Genomic DNA, 19,368 nt, shown 5'->3' with positions numbered 1-19,368 from the left:
TCCCCTCCTTCCCCCCATCCCCTTCCCTAGATGGCAGGGTGACAAGTAAATGTTAAATATATTAAAGTATAAATTAGATACACAATAAGTATACATGACCAAACCGTTATTTTGCTGTACAAAAAGAATCGGATTCTAAAATATTGTACAATTAGCCTGTGAAGGAAATCCAAAATGCAGGCAGGCAAAAATATAGGGATTGGGAATTCAATATAATGGTTCTTAGTCATCTCCCAAAGTTCTTTCGCTGGGTGTAGCTGGTTCAGTTCATTATTGCTCCATCGGAACTGATTTGGTTCATCTCATTGCTGAAGATGGCCAGGTCCATCAGAATTGATCATCATATAGTATTGTTGTTGAAGTATATAATGATCTCCTGGCCCTGCTCGCTAAACATCAACTTTCAAGAAATTATCAAAGAAACCTGTCCTGATATACTAGAACAAGAAAATAAAATAGAAACTGAAAGAATCTACTGATCCCCTTCTGAAAGAGAACCCAAAATAAAAATATTACAGCCAAATTCTGGAACTCCCAGGTCAAGGAGAAAAGAACAGTGGAGATATCATGAGAATAGCAGAAGATTTATCAGCTTCTACATTAAAGATTAGAGTGCATGAAATGATATTCTGGAGAGCAATAAAGTTAGGATTACAACCAAGAATCACCTACCCAGCAAAACTAAGTATAATCTTTCCAGGGAAAAGATAAAACATTTAATGAAAAAGAGGACTTTAAAGCATTCACAATGAAAAGACTAGATAGACCTGAATAGAAAATGTGATTTTCAAATACAGGACTCAAGAGAAACAGGAGGTAACTAAAAAAGTTACATCCTAAGGGACTTAATAAGATTTATCTGTTTATATTCCTACATGGGAGGTTGATATTTGTAACTCATAAGAATTTTCTCATTATTAGGAAAGTTACATGAATATATAGACACAGGGCATAGATATGAATTGAATATGAAGGCATGATATCTAAAAAAAATAAAATTAAGGGGTAAGAAAGGAATATAATGGGAGAATAAGAAAGGGAGAGGTGAAATGACATAAATAAGCTTCCATAAAAGAAGCAAGAAAGAGCTTTTACAATGGAGAAGAGGAGAAGGGAGGGGTGAGTGAACTTCACTCCTATCAGAGTTGGCTCAAAGAGGAAATAACATATACTCAATATGGGTATAAAAATCCATCTTATCTTGGAGGAAAGTAGGAGGGTAAAGAAATACTGAAAAATGGAGAGGGTGATAAAAGAAAACACATAATGGGGGAGGAGGTGGTCAGTAGCAAAACACTTTTAAGAAGGGTCAGAGTGAAAGGAGAGAGAGAATAGAATAAGCAGGAAATATAGTTAGCAATAATAACTGGAAAAAGAATTTTGAAGCAAATTTCTCTGATGAAAACCTCATTTCTCAAATGTATAGGAAATTGAGTCAAATTTATAAATAAAAAAGTAGCCATTACCCAATTAATAAATGATCAAAAGATATTAACTATGCTCAAAGGCCTATAAAATCATGTGTATTCTCTGATCTAACAATACACACAACTAAGTACAAAAAATATTTATAAAAGATCTCTCCTCAGAGCAAAGAACTGAAAATTGATGCTCATCAATTGGGGAATAGCTGAATAAATTGTGGTATGTGATTATGATGGAATATTATTATGCTGTGGGAAATGATGAGCAGGATGTTCTCAGAAAAATCTGAAAAGTCCTCCATGAAATCAAGCCAAGTGAAATGTACTGTGGAGAGCAAACTAATAGTAATGTTCTGGGGTGATCAGCTATGAAAGACTTTAATATTCTTAGCAATACATGATTCAGGACTCCTCTGAAGGATGTATGATAAAAAAAATGCCCATACCCAGAGAAAGAACTAATTGTATCTGAATACAAACTGGAGCATACTCTTTTTTAAATTTTATTTTTCTTAAGGTTTTTTTGAGGGGAAAATCTATGTTTTCTTTCACATATTACTTTTATGGAAATGTTTTGTATAACTTCATATGTGCCTTCTTTATGGGGGGATGGAAGAGGGGAGATAGGCAGAAAATCTGAAACAAAAGGTTTTTTTATTAAAGCTTTTTAATTTTCAAAAGATATGCATAGATAATTTTTCAACATTAACCCTTGCAAAACCTTGTGATCCAATTTTCCTTCCCTTTCCCTCAATCCCTCTTAGATAGCAAGTCATCCAATATATATTAAACATGGTAAAATATATGTTAAATCCAATATAGTTATTGCATAGTTATGCAATTACCTTGCTGTACAAGTAAAATCAAATCAAAAAGGAAAAAAATGAGAAAGAAATTAAAATGCAAGCAAACAACAAAAAGTGTGAGAATGCTATGTTGTGATCCACAGGCAGTTCCCACAGTCCTCTCTCTGGGTGTGGAGGGCTCTCTTCATCACAAGACGACTGGAACTGGTCTGGATCATTTCATTGTTGAAAAAAGCCACATCCATCAGAACTCATCAACAGATTCTGCTCATTTCACTTAGTAGCAATTCATCTAAGTCTCTCCAGGCTTCTCTGAAATCATCCTGCAGATCATTTCTTATAGAACAATAATATTCCATAACACTCATGTACCATAACTTATTCAGCCATTCTCCAACTGATGGGTTGAAACTCAGTGAAACAAATTTGTAAAAAGAAATTTTTTTTTAAGTTTTTTAAAAAACTTTTACATATAACTGGGGCAAAATTGTTTGAACATACTAACCATTAGATAAATAATCAAAAAATTGTGATCATGCAGCTATCTATAGATATATGGAGGAAAAAATGCTCTAAATCACTACTGATTAGAGAACTGCACATTGAGACAACTTTCTGGAGACCTCACAACTATCAGACTGACAAATATGGCATAAAAGAAAAAGAAAAATATTGGAGGGAATGTGGAAAAGTTGGAATACTCAATGTACCACTGTGGAATTGTGAACTAATCCAACCATTCTGAAGAACAATTTGAAACTATGCTCAAAGAGCTATAAAACTGTACATACCTTTTGATTCAGCAATACCACTACTAGGTCTACATCCCTAAATATTTTTTTAAAAGAAAACATATATGTATAAAAATATTTATGGTGGCAACGAACTCAAAATTGAGGATATGTGCATTAATTAGGAAATGGTTGAACAAATTATGGTTTATAATTAAAATGGAATACTACTGTGCAATATATAAGAAATGACAAAGAATGTTTTCAGAAAATCCTAGAAAGACTTACATGAACTCATGGAAAGTGAAGTGAGCAAAATCAGAAGAACTTTGAATCTAGTAATAGCAATATTCTATGAATGACTTAATTCTTCTCAGCAATACAGGGATCTATGATAATTCTGAAGGACTTATGATGAAAAAAACTGTCCATCTTCAGGAAAAGAAGTGATGGAATATGAATGCAGAATGAAGCATTTTTTAAACTTTTGGGGAGTGTTTCTGGTCTGTGTTTTCTTTCATAACATGAGGAATATGGAAATATGTATTTCACCACTGAACATATAAAACCTATATTAAATTGCTTGCTTTCTCAAGGAGGGGGAGGGAAAGAAGGGGAAAAAAAAGATACAAAACTCAATTTTTTTTTTTTTACAAAACTGAATGTTAAAATTATTTTTACTTATAATTGGAAAAAATTAAAATATTAAAAACTCTAAAAAAAAAAAAAACCCAAAAAGCAATCTATGTTTTGATCAGCCTACATCACCTAGACTATTACAAATGCTTTCAAATTCATATACTCAAAGTCTCTACTTAATTTAATCCATCTTCTATTTATTTGACAAAGTGATTTTTCTAAAGTATGGTTTTGTTCATATTAATTTCCCCACTTCAGTAATTCTCTAATACCTCCAGGAACAAATATCAACCTTTCTGTTTGGCATTTAAAGCCCTTCACACCTAGTCCCCTACTACTTTTCCACTTTATTCGCCTCTACAAACTATATGATCCAGCTACACTGATCTTTATACAATAAACTCCATTTCTCATTTTTTTGTCTTTGCATTGGCTATCTCCCCATTCCTGGAATGCTGTGTCCCCATATCTGCTTCTAAGTTTCCCTGACTCACCTCAAATCTCATCTTCTACAGGAGGCTTCTTCTATTCCCCCAAGTTATTAGTACCTTCTCCTGTGAAAGTATTTTCCATTTGCTCAGTGCATATCTTGTGGGCACATAATAATTCACACACACACACACACGATTAGATAGGAGCACCTTGAGGAAATATGATTTTTACAAGGTGCTAAGTGACTAGAATTGATATTCACTCCAGGAGATTCACAAGTCAGGATTCAGTGGAGGAGATTCACAAGTCACAGAAACCCACAAGCCCACTCTCGGAAGAGGAGCCAGATTCATTCCAAATTCCAACTTTGTGCTAGCTGGAGGCTTTGGATTTGGAGGGACAAGAGGCTGAAGCTAGCAGAAGCAAAAGACTAGCGGCAAGAGCTCTTGGAAGCAATGAGAGAGATAGGCCTCTAAGAAAACTAACGGGCTATTTTGGAAGAGACAATAAAGGACTGGACTTTAACAACTGGCTGCATTTGTGGAGATTATTATACTGAACTAAACAGAAGCCCCCCCAAGAAATCTGCTCCCAGAGAATGATTATATTTTAGAGAAGAGAACACTACATAAACTGTTTATCCTTAAAATTAGTGGGTTCCCGATAAGCACTTAATTAATGTTTATTGACTGGCTAGCAAGCTCACCTCTCTTCTGTAGATCCCAGGCTCTCAATTTCATTCGTCACTTCTGCTATCTCATCCTTCAAACGCTGAAAAACAAAAACAAAAAACGAAATCACAAATAAGATACCAAGAAGAGAAAAACTATAAGCCAAAATAAAACATCTGAAATCTCGTGCTGAGAAATTTCTCCAAATTAAAATCAATCTGAAGATGACTGTCTCATTTCATAACTGTCTAGAGTTTATAAATACAGACACAGAAGAAGGCACTCATGCTCTATTCTTGTATTACCCTTATTTTCTTTTTTTCTTTTATTAAAAAAAATAATAAGAAGAAAAGGAAGACAAAATAAAACAGAGCATTGTCATGTACCCAGCAGAATATCAGGGAGGATTAAAAATATGTAAAAATAAGCTGACATTTCAAGAAAGGATAGAACAAATAATATTCATGAGTGTTCATCTTTTCTTTACTTCCTTATAGGTTGTTCTTTTGTTCTCTGCTGTGAATTATTTTTATTCTATTCTTCTCTTCACCTTTCATCCCCTCACTTTCCCCCAAGCAGGCTATAGTTAAGCAAGAATATATTTACATATACATACATATATGGATATATACATATGTACATACAAGCACACACACACACAATTGCCCAGCCTCAACATACACACACATGCATCTTTGCTATCACTGCTACTTCTTGCTTTAATTCTGATCTTTAACTTGCTTTGTTATTATTTAACCTCTCACTACCCATGGATCTCTCCTGTGTCTTCTTCCCTCACCCTTTGCTTCCTCTTCTGCCCATCCATCTCCTCTTATTTCTTTATAAATTGTTTTTGTGTGTGCCTATTTAACCCATTTCCAATGTGAATAGGTTTTCAGAACTATGAGCCCCCCTCCCCCTTCTAATATCTGTGTCTATTCTTTCTCTGCATCTGATTTTTACTTTAATTCTGCCTCAATCTTTCTTTTGATCTACCCTATTGCTGAAGTCAGTCTTAAACATATGATATACATTTGCATGTAAAAAATATAAACAACTTGTCTATGTTAAGTTCCTTGAAAATGATCTTTGATATTGGTTCTTATAGGTTTGGTTTGGTTGAAAGAAAGTCCTGAAAATATATGAGTTTATTAATGTCCATTTTTTTTCCCCATTCGATATTATAGATAATTTGGGGGATTTGATATTTTTGGCCACAGGCTTCATTCTTTTGATTGTATATATAATCCCAGGACCTGTGGTCTTTTATTGTAGCTGCTGGTAAATTCTGTACAATTCTAATTGTAGCTCCAACATATCCGAATTGTTTTTTCTTGTTTTTTGCAATATTTTCTCTTTGATTTGGGGGTTTCAAAATTTGGCAATAATAGTCCTTTTGAGTTTTCCACAAAGGATCTCTTTGAAGTGGTGATCAATAGATTTTTTTTCCTATTTCTACTTTCTTGGGTTATCTCTTGCCTTATTGTGTCAAGGTTCTTTTTGGTCACAGTTTTCAGGTAGTCAAATTATTCTTTATTTTCTCTTCTTGGTCAGTTCTCCAGAGTTGTTGTTTTTCTTAGAAGATATTTCATATTCTGTCTCATTTTTTCATTCTTTATATTCTGTGTTGCTATTTCTTATAGTTTCACTAGTTTCCCTTTGCCCAATTCTAATTTTCAAAGAGTCTTTGTCTTTAAGAGTCTATCTTCTTTTCTAGTTGGTTAACTTTTCCTTCATAATATTGTTTTTCCTAGATGGCTTTTATTCATTCATTTATTTATTTTTTCCTCAATATCTCTCATTTGATTTTTAAATTAAATGAAGAAAATTTACCTGAAAAATAAATACACATGACTAGTATTCTGACTCATTATCCTCTTTTGTACAGCAATACAAAAATGGAAATTCTGATTCCATTTTGACAAAGAAAAGTCTGTAATGCTTCAAACATTTTTCACCTCAGACAATGAAAACATATATTTGAAAAAATAACTGTTCTGTATTTAAAATGTCTAGCTATTTTCTTAAAATGCAGTCAACTATCATATATATGGTGGAAGAAATTCCTTATATGATCTATTCTTGTATCCTGATCCACAGTGTTGTGATTCTAAGTGTTAGTCAAAAAATGAAAGACAGACCTTAGTCTAAAAGAACAGGAAATTAGACAAGGTTCCATATAAATTTCTTTTTGTATGTGAACTCTAGAACAATAAATATATTCATATATTTATGTTCACTAAGATCAATTATATACAAAATGTTAAAGAGAGATTTTGGCAATCCTAGGGTAACTTTTATAGCTAAAGAAAAATTTCTAAGGTCTTATAAAGCAACATTATAGGAAGAACAGTTAAGTTGAGTTAAATTAGTTGACACCTTGAAGCACAAGAAAAAACAGAATTTTTAATGCTGCTGCTTTCTAAAAAGAAGGAAGAGGTTCAGGTGTAAAAATATTAGAAAAGTCATTCTTGAAATAATATCATGGGAAAGCTCTCTGATCCTATGACAGACCAAAAAAAATTTACTGAAACAAGATTTTGCCAAAAATCTAAGCCTTACTTACTAGGCCTAGGGCGTTATATTAGACAGTTAGGGATAGCAACAAAAATGAAAAAAATATTCGTCTTCAAGAAGTTTTACATTTTTTCTGGAAAAATATAATATGCATTTATATCACTCTGTCTTACCCAGTTTTATATGTTCTGTCACTGTTTTACTGTAGCAACAATAACAGAAGTATTTTCTTTCACTCATTAAAGTTCTTGATAACTTATCTAAATGCTAAAAAGCTAAGCACTTCCCAGAAGCAGAGATAAATAAGACAAGATTAACAGAACTTTCAGCAGAAGTTAGAGAGATTTAGATAAGTTATCAAGAACTTTAATGAGTGAAAGAAAATACTTCTGTTATTGTTGCTACAGTAAAACAGTGACAGAACATATAAAACTGGGTAAGACAGAGTGATATAAATGCATATTATATTTTTCCAGAAAAAATGTAAAACTTCTTGAAGACGAATATTTTTTTCATTTTTGTTGCTATCCCTAACTGTCTAATATAACGCCCTAGGCCTAGTAAGCACACTATAAATGCTTGTTGGGTTAAAGTGGATTATATTCTCAAATTAAGAAAATTTGAAATGACTCCAATTAATCAAATGTATTTATATCATGGAGTTGTAAAGAAACTATAAAGAAACATAGTCTCTTCCTTTTGGGGGGCTTTTATATCCTCTAAGAAGATGTCAAGACAGAGAACATTATTGGTTTATCTGATGCTCCAAGCCTCTTCTCAAGTGCATGAATCTTGCTATTTTTATTCACATGTGAGGGGTTATGTCCTCAATGAGAAAGCAGAATCATGACTGGAATTAAATTACATTTAATTATTTAGAGCTTTCACTAAAGATACAATTTTTCAGACTATGGTAGGGCAAGAGGGGAGGAAAAGCTTAATATTTCCTTATTTTTCACTTAAGGAACTGTTCTTGTTCAGTCGTGGCCAATTCTTTCTGACCTTGTGGACTATTCCATCCAGATAGATAGATACAGAATATACATATGTGCACACACATTTGTAAAATTCAGATTCTATAAAATAATAAGGAGAAGGCAAAGTAGTACAATGAAAATAGCTAGAATCATAAGATACAGACTCAAATTGAAATCCTGTCTCTGTGTGACTTCAAAGAAGTCACTTAATCTCATCTTTAAATAGGCATGCTAACATTTATATTATCTAGACCTCAAAGAGTTGTGAAGAAAGCATTTTGCAAAACAGAAAAGTGCCAAGAAATTTATTTGCTCTGAAAAATTTAGAACAAACTTCAGTGCTGTAGGATAAAAAGATGAATACTAAAACACAGAAATTATGTATTTTCACTCTGTTCCTTGCAAGATTCTTCTCAAATGTTACTTAATGATCTGAAATTTTATATGAAATTTCCAATTAAGTAACAAGACTTATAGAGTTAGATAAATAACATTTCTTCCCACAGAATTGATACTCATACCCATGTCAGGTCGATTAAAAATGGATTGCATTTTGTCAATCCCCTCTATATGGCCTATATTACAATAAACATATTTTTCCTGTCTCCTTTTCCTTTCTAAGAAATGATTAATGCCAAAATTTAAGATGACTTGATAATAATTAGCCAGGAATTAGGATGTTTAAAGTAAGGCAGAGCATCTGATTTATCGTAGCAGTTTCTCTTAAGAGTGGGAATTGTTCTACGGGCTAATCAGGTTTCTCCGCTCATCTTAAAGTTCTTAATGGTATAAATATAAATAAGAAACTCACTGGAAAAACTCTATTGGGAAGCTGCAAATAAGCTAAATAATCTAATTGACAGATATATCTTATTGCCAATCATTCATTTGCATGTGCCAACTCCACTCAAAGCATATCATTTCACTGGAAAGATTTCTTGCCAGAACAACACTAGTTTATCTGAAATTTCAAAATAAAAACATATCCAAAATTAAGAACACCTAACCTTCCTCCCTTTTTTCCATATGAACCTAAAAGATGACTCCAGAAAGCAACCAATTTGTCTTAGATCAAGTTCATTTTAATATTTTTATCTATTAGCATGTCACAAAAGTACTATTTTCTATTATTTTTCAAAATAAACAGTATTTTAACCATATTATGAATAGAATAGGCAGACTAGTCTTAGAAAATAGTCACCATTTATTAAAATGTTAATTGAGGAAATATATTCTAACAACCTTACAAATTACAAAAGTACTTACAAATGAGGTTTTTTTAAAAAAAAAAAAATACAATTTATATGTTCATAAATTGGAGCCTACCTATATCACGATATTAAAGTAACTCTTCCCAAAGCAATTTTTTGATATTTTAATATTAGAGATTGGTGAACATCTGCTGAAGAATATACATACCATGCAAAATACTCAAAATCCTGTGCAAGAACAATCTAAGTTAATCAAGACAATGCAAAAAGAAACTAAGTGTGGAACCTACAATTGCTACCCAAGGGGTAAAATTAACCTCTTCAACTGTATCTAGAAATATGATCTTGTCTCAAGATTTTTGGACTCTTCTGATGCTTTTCCAGTATAGTTCACAATGTAAGGTAGAAAAAATTAGCAGCTCTTCCTTATTAATTCAAGTAAAAATAATGGTTTTCCCTCCAAATAAATTCTCCCCATCAAGACTTTTTTTAAGTAGAGATTTTTCTTAATATTCACTTACCACGCTTGTCTCAACGAAATGATCAGCTTGTATTCAAACTAATAGCCCAGGAAAACTTGCAAAAAATATTTCCTTGCCCCAAAGTACTACGGTACCCTAAGTATTACAATAAATTTCTAAAAGAAATTCTATAGCTTCAAGTGATAAAATGTCTTTGCAGTTCTTTCTCAAACAAGGCAATATTTCTTTAAGTTATATAATTTTAAAAGGAAAAAGAATAATGTGGCACATATACTAGTATAACTTCTACTTCAAAAAATCCATCTCACAGACAATGGCTCTTTAAAAGTATAAAGCCAAAGAGGGGTTTTGAGAAAAGCGGTTTGGGTCAGCAGTTTTGAAGTAACACTTGAATAATGTCAATGAGGTGCTTTTTCCTATTTAATTAGGAAGAGTCTATGTTTCACCTGTAAATCTGTAGAGAAGTCTGAAAGGAAAAAGGTTAAGAGGAATTTTTTTGTTAAAATTGTATTAAACTGGTATTTTAAAAAAATTATCAATAAAGAAAATTTTATGATGAGTGTAAACTGAAAAGATGTTTCCTAAGAAATGACTTACTTCCTGAGGTACAGAATTTAAGTTTTTTTCTTAAGGAAAATTATGAAGAAGATTGAGATGATACAAGTCAGAAAATAGAGCAAGCTGAATAATTTGGGCTTCTGTTTGCAGACAAGTGAACAGGAGTTATCTCCTATTATATTGAGAATTTGAGGTAACTTTGGTTGTGAGCTTTTTAAGCAAAATACTGTAAATAATATCTGTCATTATTCCTGATTATAAATTTCAAGTTTAATAAATTACATGTATTTATCTATTAGTATTTAGTTATAGAGAAAAAAGAGTAATTACTTAGGCAAAGGAGATCTTTCCAGTTTGTTTTATATAGAAACATTAACATCTAATGAACTGGGATTGGTTCCTGAACTATTTAATGAAAGGACTGTAACTTTATTAAATGCAAAATAAATGGGGGCCAGCTAGATGGCACAGTGGATAGAATACCAGCCCTAGAGTCAAAAAGATGTGAGTTCAAATCTGACTCGGACACTTATAACATACTAGCTGTGTGACCCTGGGCAAGTCACTTAACCCCAACTGCCTTACCAAATAATAATGATTTTTTTAAAAATACATGACCCAAACATATTTGTGAGTCATTCCAGAGAGTTCAGAGGATAAGAGTAAATAAGAGAATCAATAATGTGGTAGACTAAGGGATAACATAAGAGAAAAGTTAGCCATATTCCATTTATATCACTACATACAAGGGAATGTATCCTAAACAGCCAGCCTTGACTGTTTTTCAGTATTCTTGAATATCTGATAATAATTCAAGTATTTTCAATATAATAAATAATATGTTAATGCAATTAATATAATAAATAATAAATCTGAATATTTTTCAGTAGTCTTAGGTTTTTGAGTATTTTTCCTAACCTCTTTTCACAGGTATTTTCTCTTATAACTTAAATGCAAAGTGTCTCATTGGCAATAGCCAATGACTATTAATAACAACAACTTGTATATGTATACTGTTTAGTTTGATCTTCTTGTCCTGCTATAAATTGTATATTATTTATATTTTTAAAGACCTCAATAATTTAAGTACTGTGATCATATTTTAAGTATTCCAGTTTTTAAATTGGAAACTTATATGGTTGTCTCCTAATCTTAGGAACAGACTCAGCACATTAAAATAAGGACATTATAAGAATATTGAAGAGAAATATTAAAGACCTAATTAATTGTAAAATAATGCATTATAAGGTTAGTGCTGGCAATTCCATTTAATCATAATTTTGGGAATTTCTTGATTTATTGGATCATGTAAAAATGCCAAATAACTTAATATTATTTAATAGTAACATATGGGAAGTGACCTATATGCCTCTTCCTGAGAAAGAATAGGAGCTATTCAAGAAAAAATATAGATTCCTTTTTGAGAAAGAAAGAACCTAAAGCAAGAAAGTTAGAAGAAAAAAAAACTGGGTTAGAAAGAGTTTATATGTGACAAAAGCCAAGGGTAGAAAAGAAAACTAAGATTTGTATAAAAGACCTATCTCTAGATTCCCTAAAGTAGAAAGTAATAACAGTGAGAGACATTGAGTTAATTAATCAATTAAGAGACTGCAATTATTTTTTAATGAGAATAAATTATCTTAGTACATAGTCAGTTTTAGTAGTAAGGCACATAGTAGGTGCTTAATGTTTACTGACTGTTTATGACCCAAATATACCTATAGATCACACTAGAGCTAGCAAGGATAAAAGTTAATAAAAGAACAAATCAAGGGGCAGTCTAGGAGGGGATGATATAAAAATGAAACTGCTAGACACCACTTAACATTGAGTAGTGTACATCTCTTACAATTACCACACCAGTAAAACATTTGCTTTATTTTATTCACCTGAATGTCAGCCAACAGTTCCTGCTTCCGACGACGGATATTTTCCAGTTCCTGACGTTCTTGTAAAGACAGGTCACCTGGAACTATAATAGAAAGAGAAAAATATTATTAGGACTTCTTGCCTCTTAAAAGTGCAACTTGACTATTTAAATTCAGAGGGCACATACTGAAAATTACCCAAAAGGTAACGGTTTTCAAAAAAATTTTTTAATTCAAATTTTAATATCAATAAATAGGCTTGAAAGACAGGGGGATCCAATAAACCACTGTTCAGAGAGAGAAGCTCTTAAGTCCATTTCTATAGGGATGAAAAACTGGAAGGAAGAAGACTACCATGGAACAAAAATATCTGGAGAAAGAAATAATAAACTTCTAAGTCTTATCACAGGTCCTCTCTAAAAGAATGACCCTGAAACTTTTTAGCAACAAGTAGTCTAAGAGTGACTAGTTGACATATCTAATTGATGATCTGCTTTACCATATCCTTTGGAGAAATACAGAATAGAAACACTCACTATGCTTGCCATCTAGGGGAGGGCGTGGAGGGAGGGAGGGGAAAAAGCGGAACAGAAGCGAGTGCAAGGGATAATGTTATAAAAAAAATTACCGTCATGGATTCTGTCAATATAAAGTTATTATAAAATAAAATTTTATATATATATATATATGAAAGAAACAATCACTAAACACTGCTTAAGGTCATGCAACTATGACATACTAATCCTGAAAAAACAAAACCAAAAAAAAAAAAAAAAACCCTTTCTAGAGAGAGACATACTCAACATAGTTCCTTATAATACATAAAAGTAATCAACTCTTTCCCAACCTTCACATGCTAGGATAAGAATGTTTTTTTTTAAATTTCTAATTTGCACTATTCTAAATTGCAATTATGTAAGCTACAGTAAGTGACTCCAGCCCAATGGAAAAATAGAATAGAAATTCAAATAATGTAACCATTACGGGGGATTCACTATTTTCATTAACTAAAACATAGAAGTATACATTTCAAAGATTCTTTGAGAAAAGAATCCCTGAAGTACCAAAAGGAAACTACATATATTGATAGAACAACACTGTTTTGGAATGATTGACTTGATCCTTTTTTTATGTCTCTACTTTTTGAAGAAAGCTCTAACAGACCTATTATTTATAATCACACTATTCTTTTGGAGTTAGAAGGAATTAAAAAATAAAAACTTTGTGGTTATAGTGTTACTTGCCTTACAGCAAAATGATAAAAATCAACACTCTGAAGCTTGCACAGGCATAGGTAAATTAATGAACTATGCACTAAGCCTGAGTTATGAGGAAAAAAGCCAAAGAATTCATAAAACAAACTTATATCCATCTGAATCATCAACTTTATAATTCTAAACTAGAAAATACAAATTATTGCTTTTTCTTTAAAATCTAATGCCTACTTCCTAAGTGAAGGAGTTCATATGTGATAATTTAATACCTCATATATAACAATTTCTTCAAGAATCAATAGTTTCCACATTGTAAAGTCAATTCCTCCCTAAATGACAATATAAAGCTTACTCAGTTAAGACATAACATGGGGAGCTTGCTAAAGAGACTAACATGTTAGGCCAGCAATTCCTTACAGAGCTTAAAATTGTTTAAAGTTACGAAGAAAAGGTAGAAGAGTAAGACAGATAAGTAGGGTATTCATACAAAAATGTGGAATAGTATTAATGTCTGAAATATTGAGGCTCACTGTGAGCTGAGGTTAGTGAGGAAATCTTAGGATAATAAACGAATAAGTACATAACTTACTAAAAATCATTAAACAAATGTTACATGAAAAGCATTATGCTAAGAGTTGGGGACATACATAAGAAAAATAATACCCAAGGACGCTCATATTATAATATGAAAGAAAACACAATTAAGAGGTTTTAGCCACAAATCACATGCAAAGGTTCTATATCAGGTTAACATTCAATAAACCAGAGAACATAAATTACAATGAAAAGAATCCCATTCAGTAACAGCCATGGAGAAAGCTGAATACCATTTTGATTGGTTTTGACTATCATCTTAAAATACATACAATGAGCTCTAAAATGGATTTTAAAAAATCTAAATCTAAAAAAAAAACAAAAAAAAACTTTCTGGCCCTTTTTTTTTGTAACAGGTTATTCTACAGGATGCCTTCCTTCTAGCTATAGCCACTCACTTTTCTAAAACTTTCTATATGATGAAAACTTTCACATCTCTTGCAACTTTATTAAGTGGTATATTTCCTTATTTGTGACATGAAAGGCCTGTCTAAAGAGTTAGACATACCTCCTAGATATAACACTATAATAACAACAGAATAATAATGATGATAACAATAACAATCTTTATCCCATTCACATTACCCAACATCTCTGTTGCACAGAATAATACTGATTTGGCCACAATGAATTAGAAGATGCACCAAGAGTTTGGCTTTACATAGATACCAGATAGGAAAGCTACCTTTTGTTAGATGACTATGCCCCTATTGCTATGGTTTCTTTGCGATGGGAATCATACATATATTTTGATCTTGTTGAAATTTAATTTTCTTTACCTATAATGATGTTCATCCAGATTTGCCTTTGGTTTTTCCTTGTTTGTCCTATTTCTCATGCCTAGGCATGTCTTAGGTTAAACTGTAAGGATTTTGTGTGTGTGTGTGTTAGTTAAAATGTGCAAGTAAAGAAATTGCTTTCATCATTCACTGGCCAATCTGTTACTCCCATCTATCCTGCATACTGATGCCAAACAATATATAAATTGACTATTGTCAAACCCTTGTTACAAATATTCAGTCAAATAAAATTCCACAATGGTCATGGTCCAAAATGTGTCACATTTTGCATATTTAGCTCATTGCTGTTCCAGCAGGTTCACAGCATTATTTATCATAAGTCCTCTGGAATCTGGAAAGTCACTGACTTTCTTTCTTTCTTTTTTTTAAATCTTTTTTTTTTTTAATTATAGCTTTTTATTTACTAGTTATATGCATGGGTAATTTTACAGCATTGACAATTCCAAACCTTTTGTTCCCATTTTTCCCCTCCTTCTCCCCATCCCCTCCCCCCAATGGCAGGTTGACCAATATATGTTAAGTATGTTAAAGTATAAATTCCCCAATTCTTTGCCACCACAAATAGAGCTGCTATAAAAATTTTTGTATATGTGGTTCCTTTTCCTTTTTTAATGATCTCTTTGGGATAGAAATAGTAGTGGCATTCTTTGTTCAAAAAGCATACAGTTCTATAAAAGCCCTTTAGGCATAGTTCCAAATTGTTTTCCAGAATGACTGAATCATTTATTTCATAACTGGTAGAAACTTTTAAATCCTCAAAATCAATGGTAATAAACTTGAACAGCATCAAATGTCTGATAAAAATTCAATGACCTAATGTAAAAGGGATTAACATAAATTTAAAAAAGCCAATAATGATAAGTAATGAGATAATATTAATTAGCATTTATATAACAACATTTGCATGACTTTTTACATACATTGTTTCATTTAATTCTGACAACTCTGCAAAGTAGATATTACATTACTCTCCTCAATTTACATATAAGGCTCATTTAACCCATTTCTTTGTTGCAAGGGAGGATTTTGTGGATGGGGAAATAAAAATAAATAAATAATTTTTTAAGAAAAAAGATTATGAAAAGCAATAATGATCCAGAACTGAAGATAAGTAAATATTATCCTGATTTTTGAAAAGAGAAAGAATAGAATCTCTGTGTTTGTGGGAATGTGTGTGTGCGTGTGTGTATGTGTGTATGCCAGTGAGCATGGCTTCAAACACTGAACAAAGTTCTAGAATATTTTAAATTTAATAAAATGATTAAATTAGCAAGCATCTATTTTATCTCCACTCCCAAACAAACAAAAAAAGATTTTTAAAAAAGTGTAACAAATATTCATAGTCAAGCAAAATAAATTCCCACATTGGCCATATCAAAAAAAAATGTATCTCATTCTGCATATTTAGTCTAATACTTCTGTTTGGTTATGGATCACACTATTTATCACAGATCCTCTGGAATCATGGTTATTAGTCACTACAATGATCAGAGATCTAAAAACTTTGAAAGCTGTTTATTTTCACAGGGTTGCTATGAATGAATTGAATAGAACATAAGATTAAGGTATTGGTAACTGAACAACCAGACAACAAAGCACTGATAACAAAGAGCCAGCATCAAGAACACTTTATGTCAATATAATTTCATTTCAATTTTTAATAGTATTAATGAAATAGAAGATTAGGGGGGTCCTGAATAGTTTATTTAGATTTTAACCGCAGCATTGACAAAATCTTGCATGCTATTTTTTAATAGTAAAAATATAGGCTAGAAAATATTATAGTTAGGTGAATTCGGATTTGGTTAAATAACTGGGCCAAAAGAAAAATTATTAAGGGTTCAATGCCAATTTGAAAGAAAATCCTTGGTAGGCATAGATGACAAATAAGTGAAAAGGAAACAGAGAGGCCCTACATACTCATGCATACACATATAGTAGCAGTAGTATGGTAGCACAGAACTAGAAACAATGAAAATATTCAATGATTGGAAAAGTGATTGGCTAAATAAACTGAGGTACATAATTGTAAATGCAACATTACTGTGCTATGCTGTTTAGTACCTCAGTTGTGTTCAACTCTTCATGAGTCTTTTTGGGGTTTTCTTGGAAAAAATACTGGAGTGGCTTGGCAACTTCTCCAGCTCATTTTATAGATAGGAAACTGAGGCCAAATGGGTAAAGTGACTTGCCTAAGATCATATAAGCTAGTAAGTCTCCAAAGTCAGATTTGAACAGAAGTGTTCCAGACCTTGTGCTTTATCCACTGTATGATCCAGCTTCCCTTTGGTGCTACAAGAAATGGCAAACATGAAGAATTCAAAGAATTAGAGGGATAACTAATATAGTGGATGATACAGTCACCTAAAAAGATCTCAACAGAGTAGCATACTGGACACTATCTAATAAGATGATATTCAATAGGAATAAGTTGAGTGCAAACAATGTCATTATTATAAGATGAGAAAGGCATTAAATAAGAATTGTTCTGGGCAAAAATCTAGGAATGGTATGAGTCAGCTGCATGATTTTGCAGCCAAAAACATATATATATATATAATATCAGGTAATATTAAAAGAATCATACTTTCTAGAAATAGAGAAATGATAATCCTAGTGAATTCTGCCCTTGTCAAACTTCACCTGAAGTATTTTGGACTATTTTAAAGTTCAAGATAAGCTGTAAATTGTGCAGAAGGGCAACAAAAATTATAAATTTGCAGATGGCAAAAAAAAAATTGAGAAAAATATCCAGCAAATATATCAGATAAAGGGTTGATGATTAGAATCTATTAAGAAATAAAGCTTTGTTATAAAACTAAAAATACATACTAACAATCAAAGGACATAAAGGCCTTGAGTCTGTCCTATAAAGATCAGTTAAAGGAAATGGACATATTTAGCTTGGAAAAGAGAAAACTAAGAGGAAATAGGATAGGTGTACCTTCAATCACTTAAAGGGTTGTCATATGGAGAAAGAGTTTGATTTGCTCTATTTGGCTCCAAATTGTTCCTACAATGGGTGAAAGCTGCAAAGAAATTTAAGCTTAATCTGAAGAAAAACTATCAAACAAATGGAATTGTCCCAAAAAATTACTTTGAGAGGTGATAGTTTCCATCTTCTTTGCACACCTTAAATTAGTGGTTGGAAAACTATTTGTCAATTATATTACACTAGAAATTTCTTTAATGATGAGTTGGACTAGATGGTCCCTGAAATCACTTACAGTTCTCAAATTCTGTGATTCTGTAAAGATTCTGTAAATTAATAGAAAGTGAAGCAAGCATAACCAGGAAAACAATATATAGCATGGCAATAATGTAGATAGAAAGACAAAAAAATATTAAACTGAATACTATAATTATGACTAAATTTCACCCCACGAAAGAGTAAAGAAAAGGTACTTCCCTTCCCTGCTTTGGACTATGGGTACGTAATATTGTATGGACTGTCAAATAAAGGTGATGTATTGTTTGGCTTTTGTGATATTGGGTTTTTTTTCCTCTTATTTTTTGAAATGTATGATGGAGAATTCCCAGGGTAGGGGAAAAAATACATCCAGTAATGTATATTTAAAAACAAGATATTAATAAGCTCTTTAAAAGTAAAGTTATATAAAGCAAAGTGGAAGGAAGGAGGGAAAGAAGGAAGGAGAAGGGAAAGGGAAAGGGGAAGGAGAAAGGAAAGGGGAAGAGGAAAGAGAAGGGGAGGGGAAGGGAGGAAAATCAGAGGCAGCAGAATTTCAGAAAGATCTGGAATCAATAAAAGCATTTGTTTATTTATTTGGTTTGTTACATGCTAGAGATTTTAGATAAATATTTACTCCTTATTTTGTAGGTTTGTTACTTTATGACTATTAAGTTCAAATAGAAAGGTATTTTAAAATTGGAAATGACACAAAACTAGGAAGGAGAAATAACAAGTTGTCAGATTCAGGAACCAAGAAGATCTCAATAGGCAACACAGGGTCAAATCTAATAGGATGAAATGTAATTTAATTCAGTATAATATATAGTTAAACGGACACCTGATAAAACTGGTCCATCAGTATATATGTCTTAGAAAGATCCTGTAGGCTGGTAATTAGCTAAGCCAAATAGGTACTAGTAAAAAGAAATGTCTATGCTTAAAAACCTTACAAAGTATAGGTAGAGGAATTAAAAAAAAAAATCATAAAAAATATACATCTAAAACCAAAAGCAATCATTATGTGCAACGGAAATAAACTAGAACCCTTTCCATTAAATATAAGTATGGAAGCAAGGATGCCTTCTCTCCCCTGTATTGTTTGATAATGTTCCAGAAATGTTTGTTTAGCCATTCCCCAATTGATCATTTACACTTTGTATATAATATATGTATATTACTATGTACATAAAGATATACACATGTATGAATAAGAGCCATTCCTCAGTATATAAGTGATCAAAGGATATGAATAAA

The 19,368-nt window shown here is 31.9% G+C and overlaps 1 protein-coding gene across 2 annotated transcripts in view; it reads right to left on the bottom strand.

Annotated features, from left to right (window-relative positions):
* The window catches only part of CYTH1 (cytohesin 1), a 196,706-nt gene that overhangs the window by 45,714 nt on the left and 131,624 nt on the right, over positions 1 to 19,368 (bottom strand). For both annotated transcript variants that reach the window (XM_051995473.1, XM_051995474.1), the window contains exons 2-3: positions 12,338 to 12,420; positions 4,739 to 4,803 (exon numbers count right to left, since the gene is read on the bottom strand). In XM_051995473.1, the coding sequence (XP_051851433.1) occupies positions 4,739 to 4,803; positions 12,338 to 12,420 (148 nt within the window). The remainder of the gene's footprint in view (positions 1 to 4,738; positions 4,804 to 12,337; positions 12,421 to 19,368) is intronic.

This window comes from Antechinus flavipes, chromosome 4, assembly GCF_016432865.1.
Source record: "Antechinus flavipes isolate AdamAnt ecotype Samford, QLD, Australia chromosome 4, AdamAnt_v2, whole genome shotgun sequence".
Lineage (NCBI taxonomy): Eukaryota > Metazoa > Chordata > Mammalia > Dasyuromorphia > Dasyuridae > Antechinus > Antechinus flavipes.
This window is presented reverse-complemented; position numbering and strand designations above follow the sequence as displayed.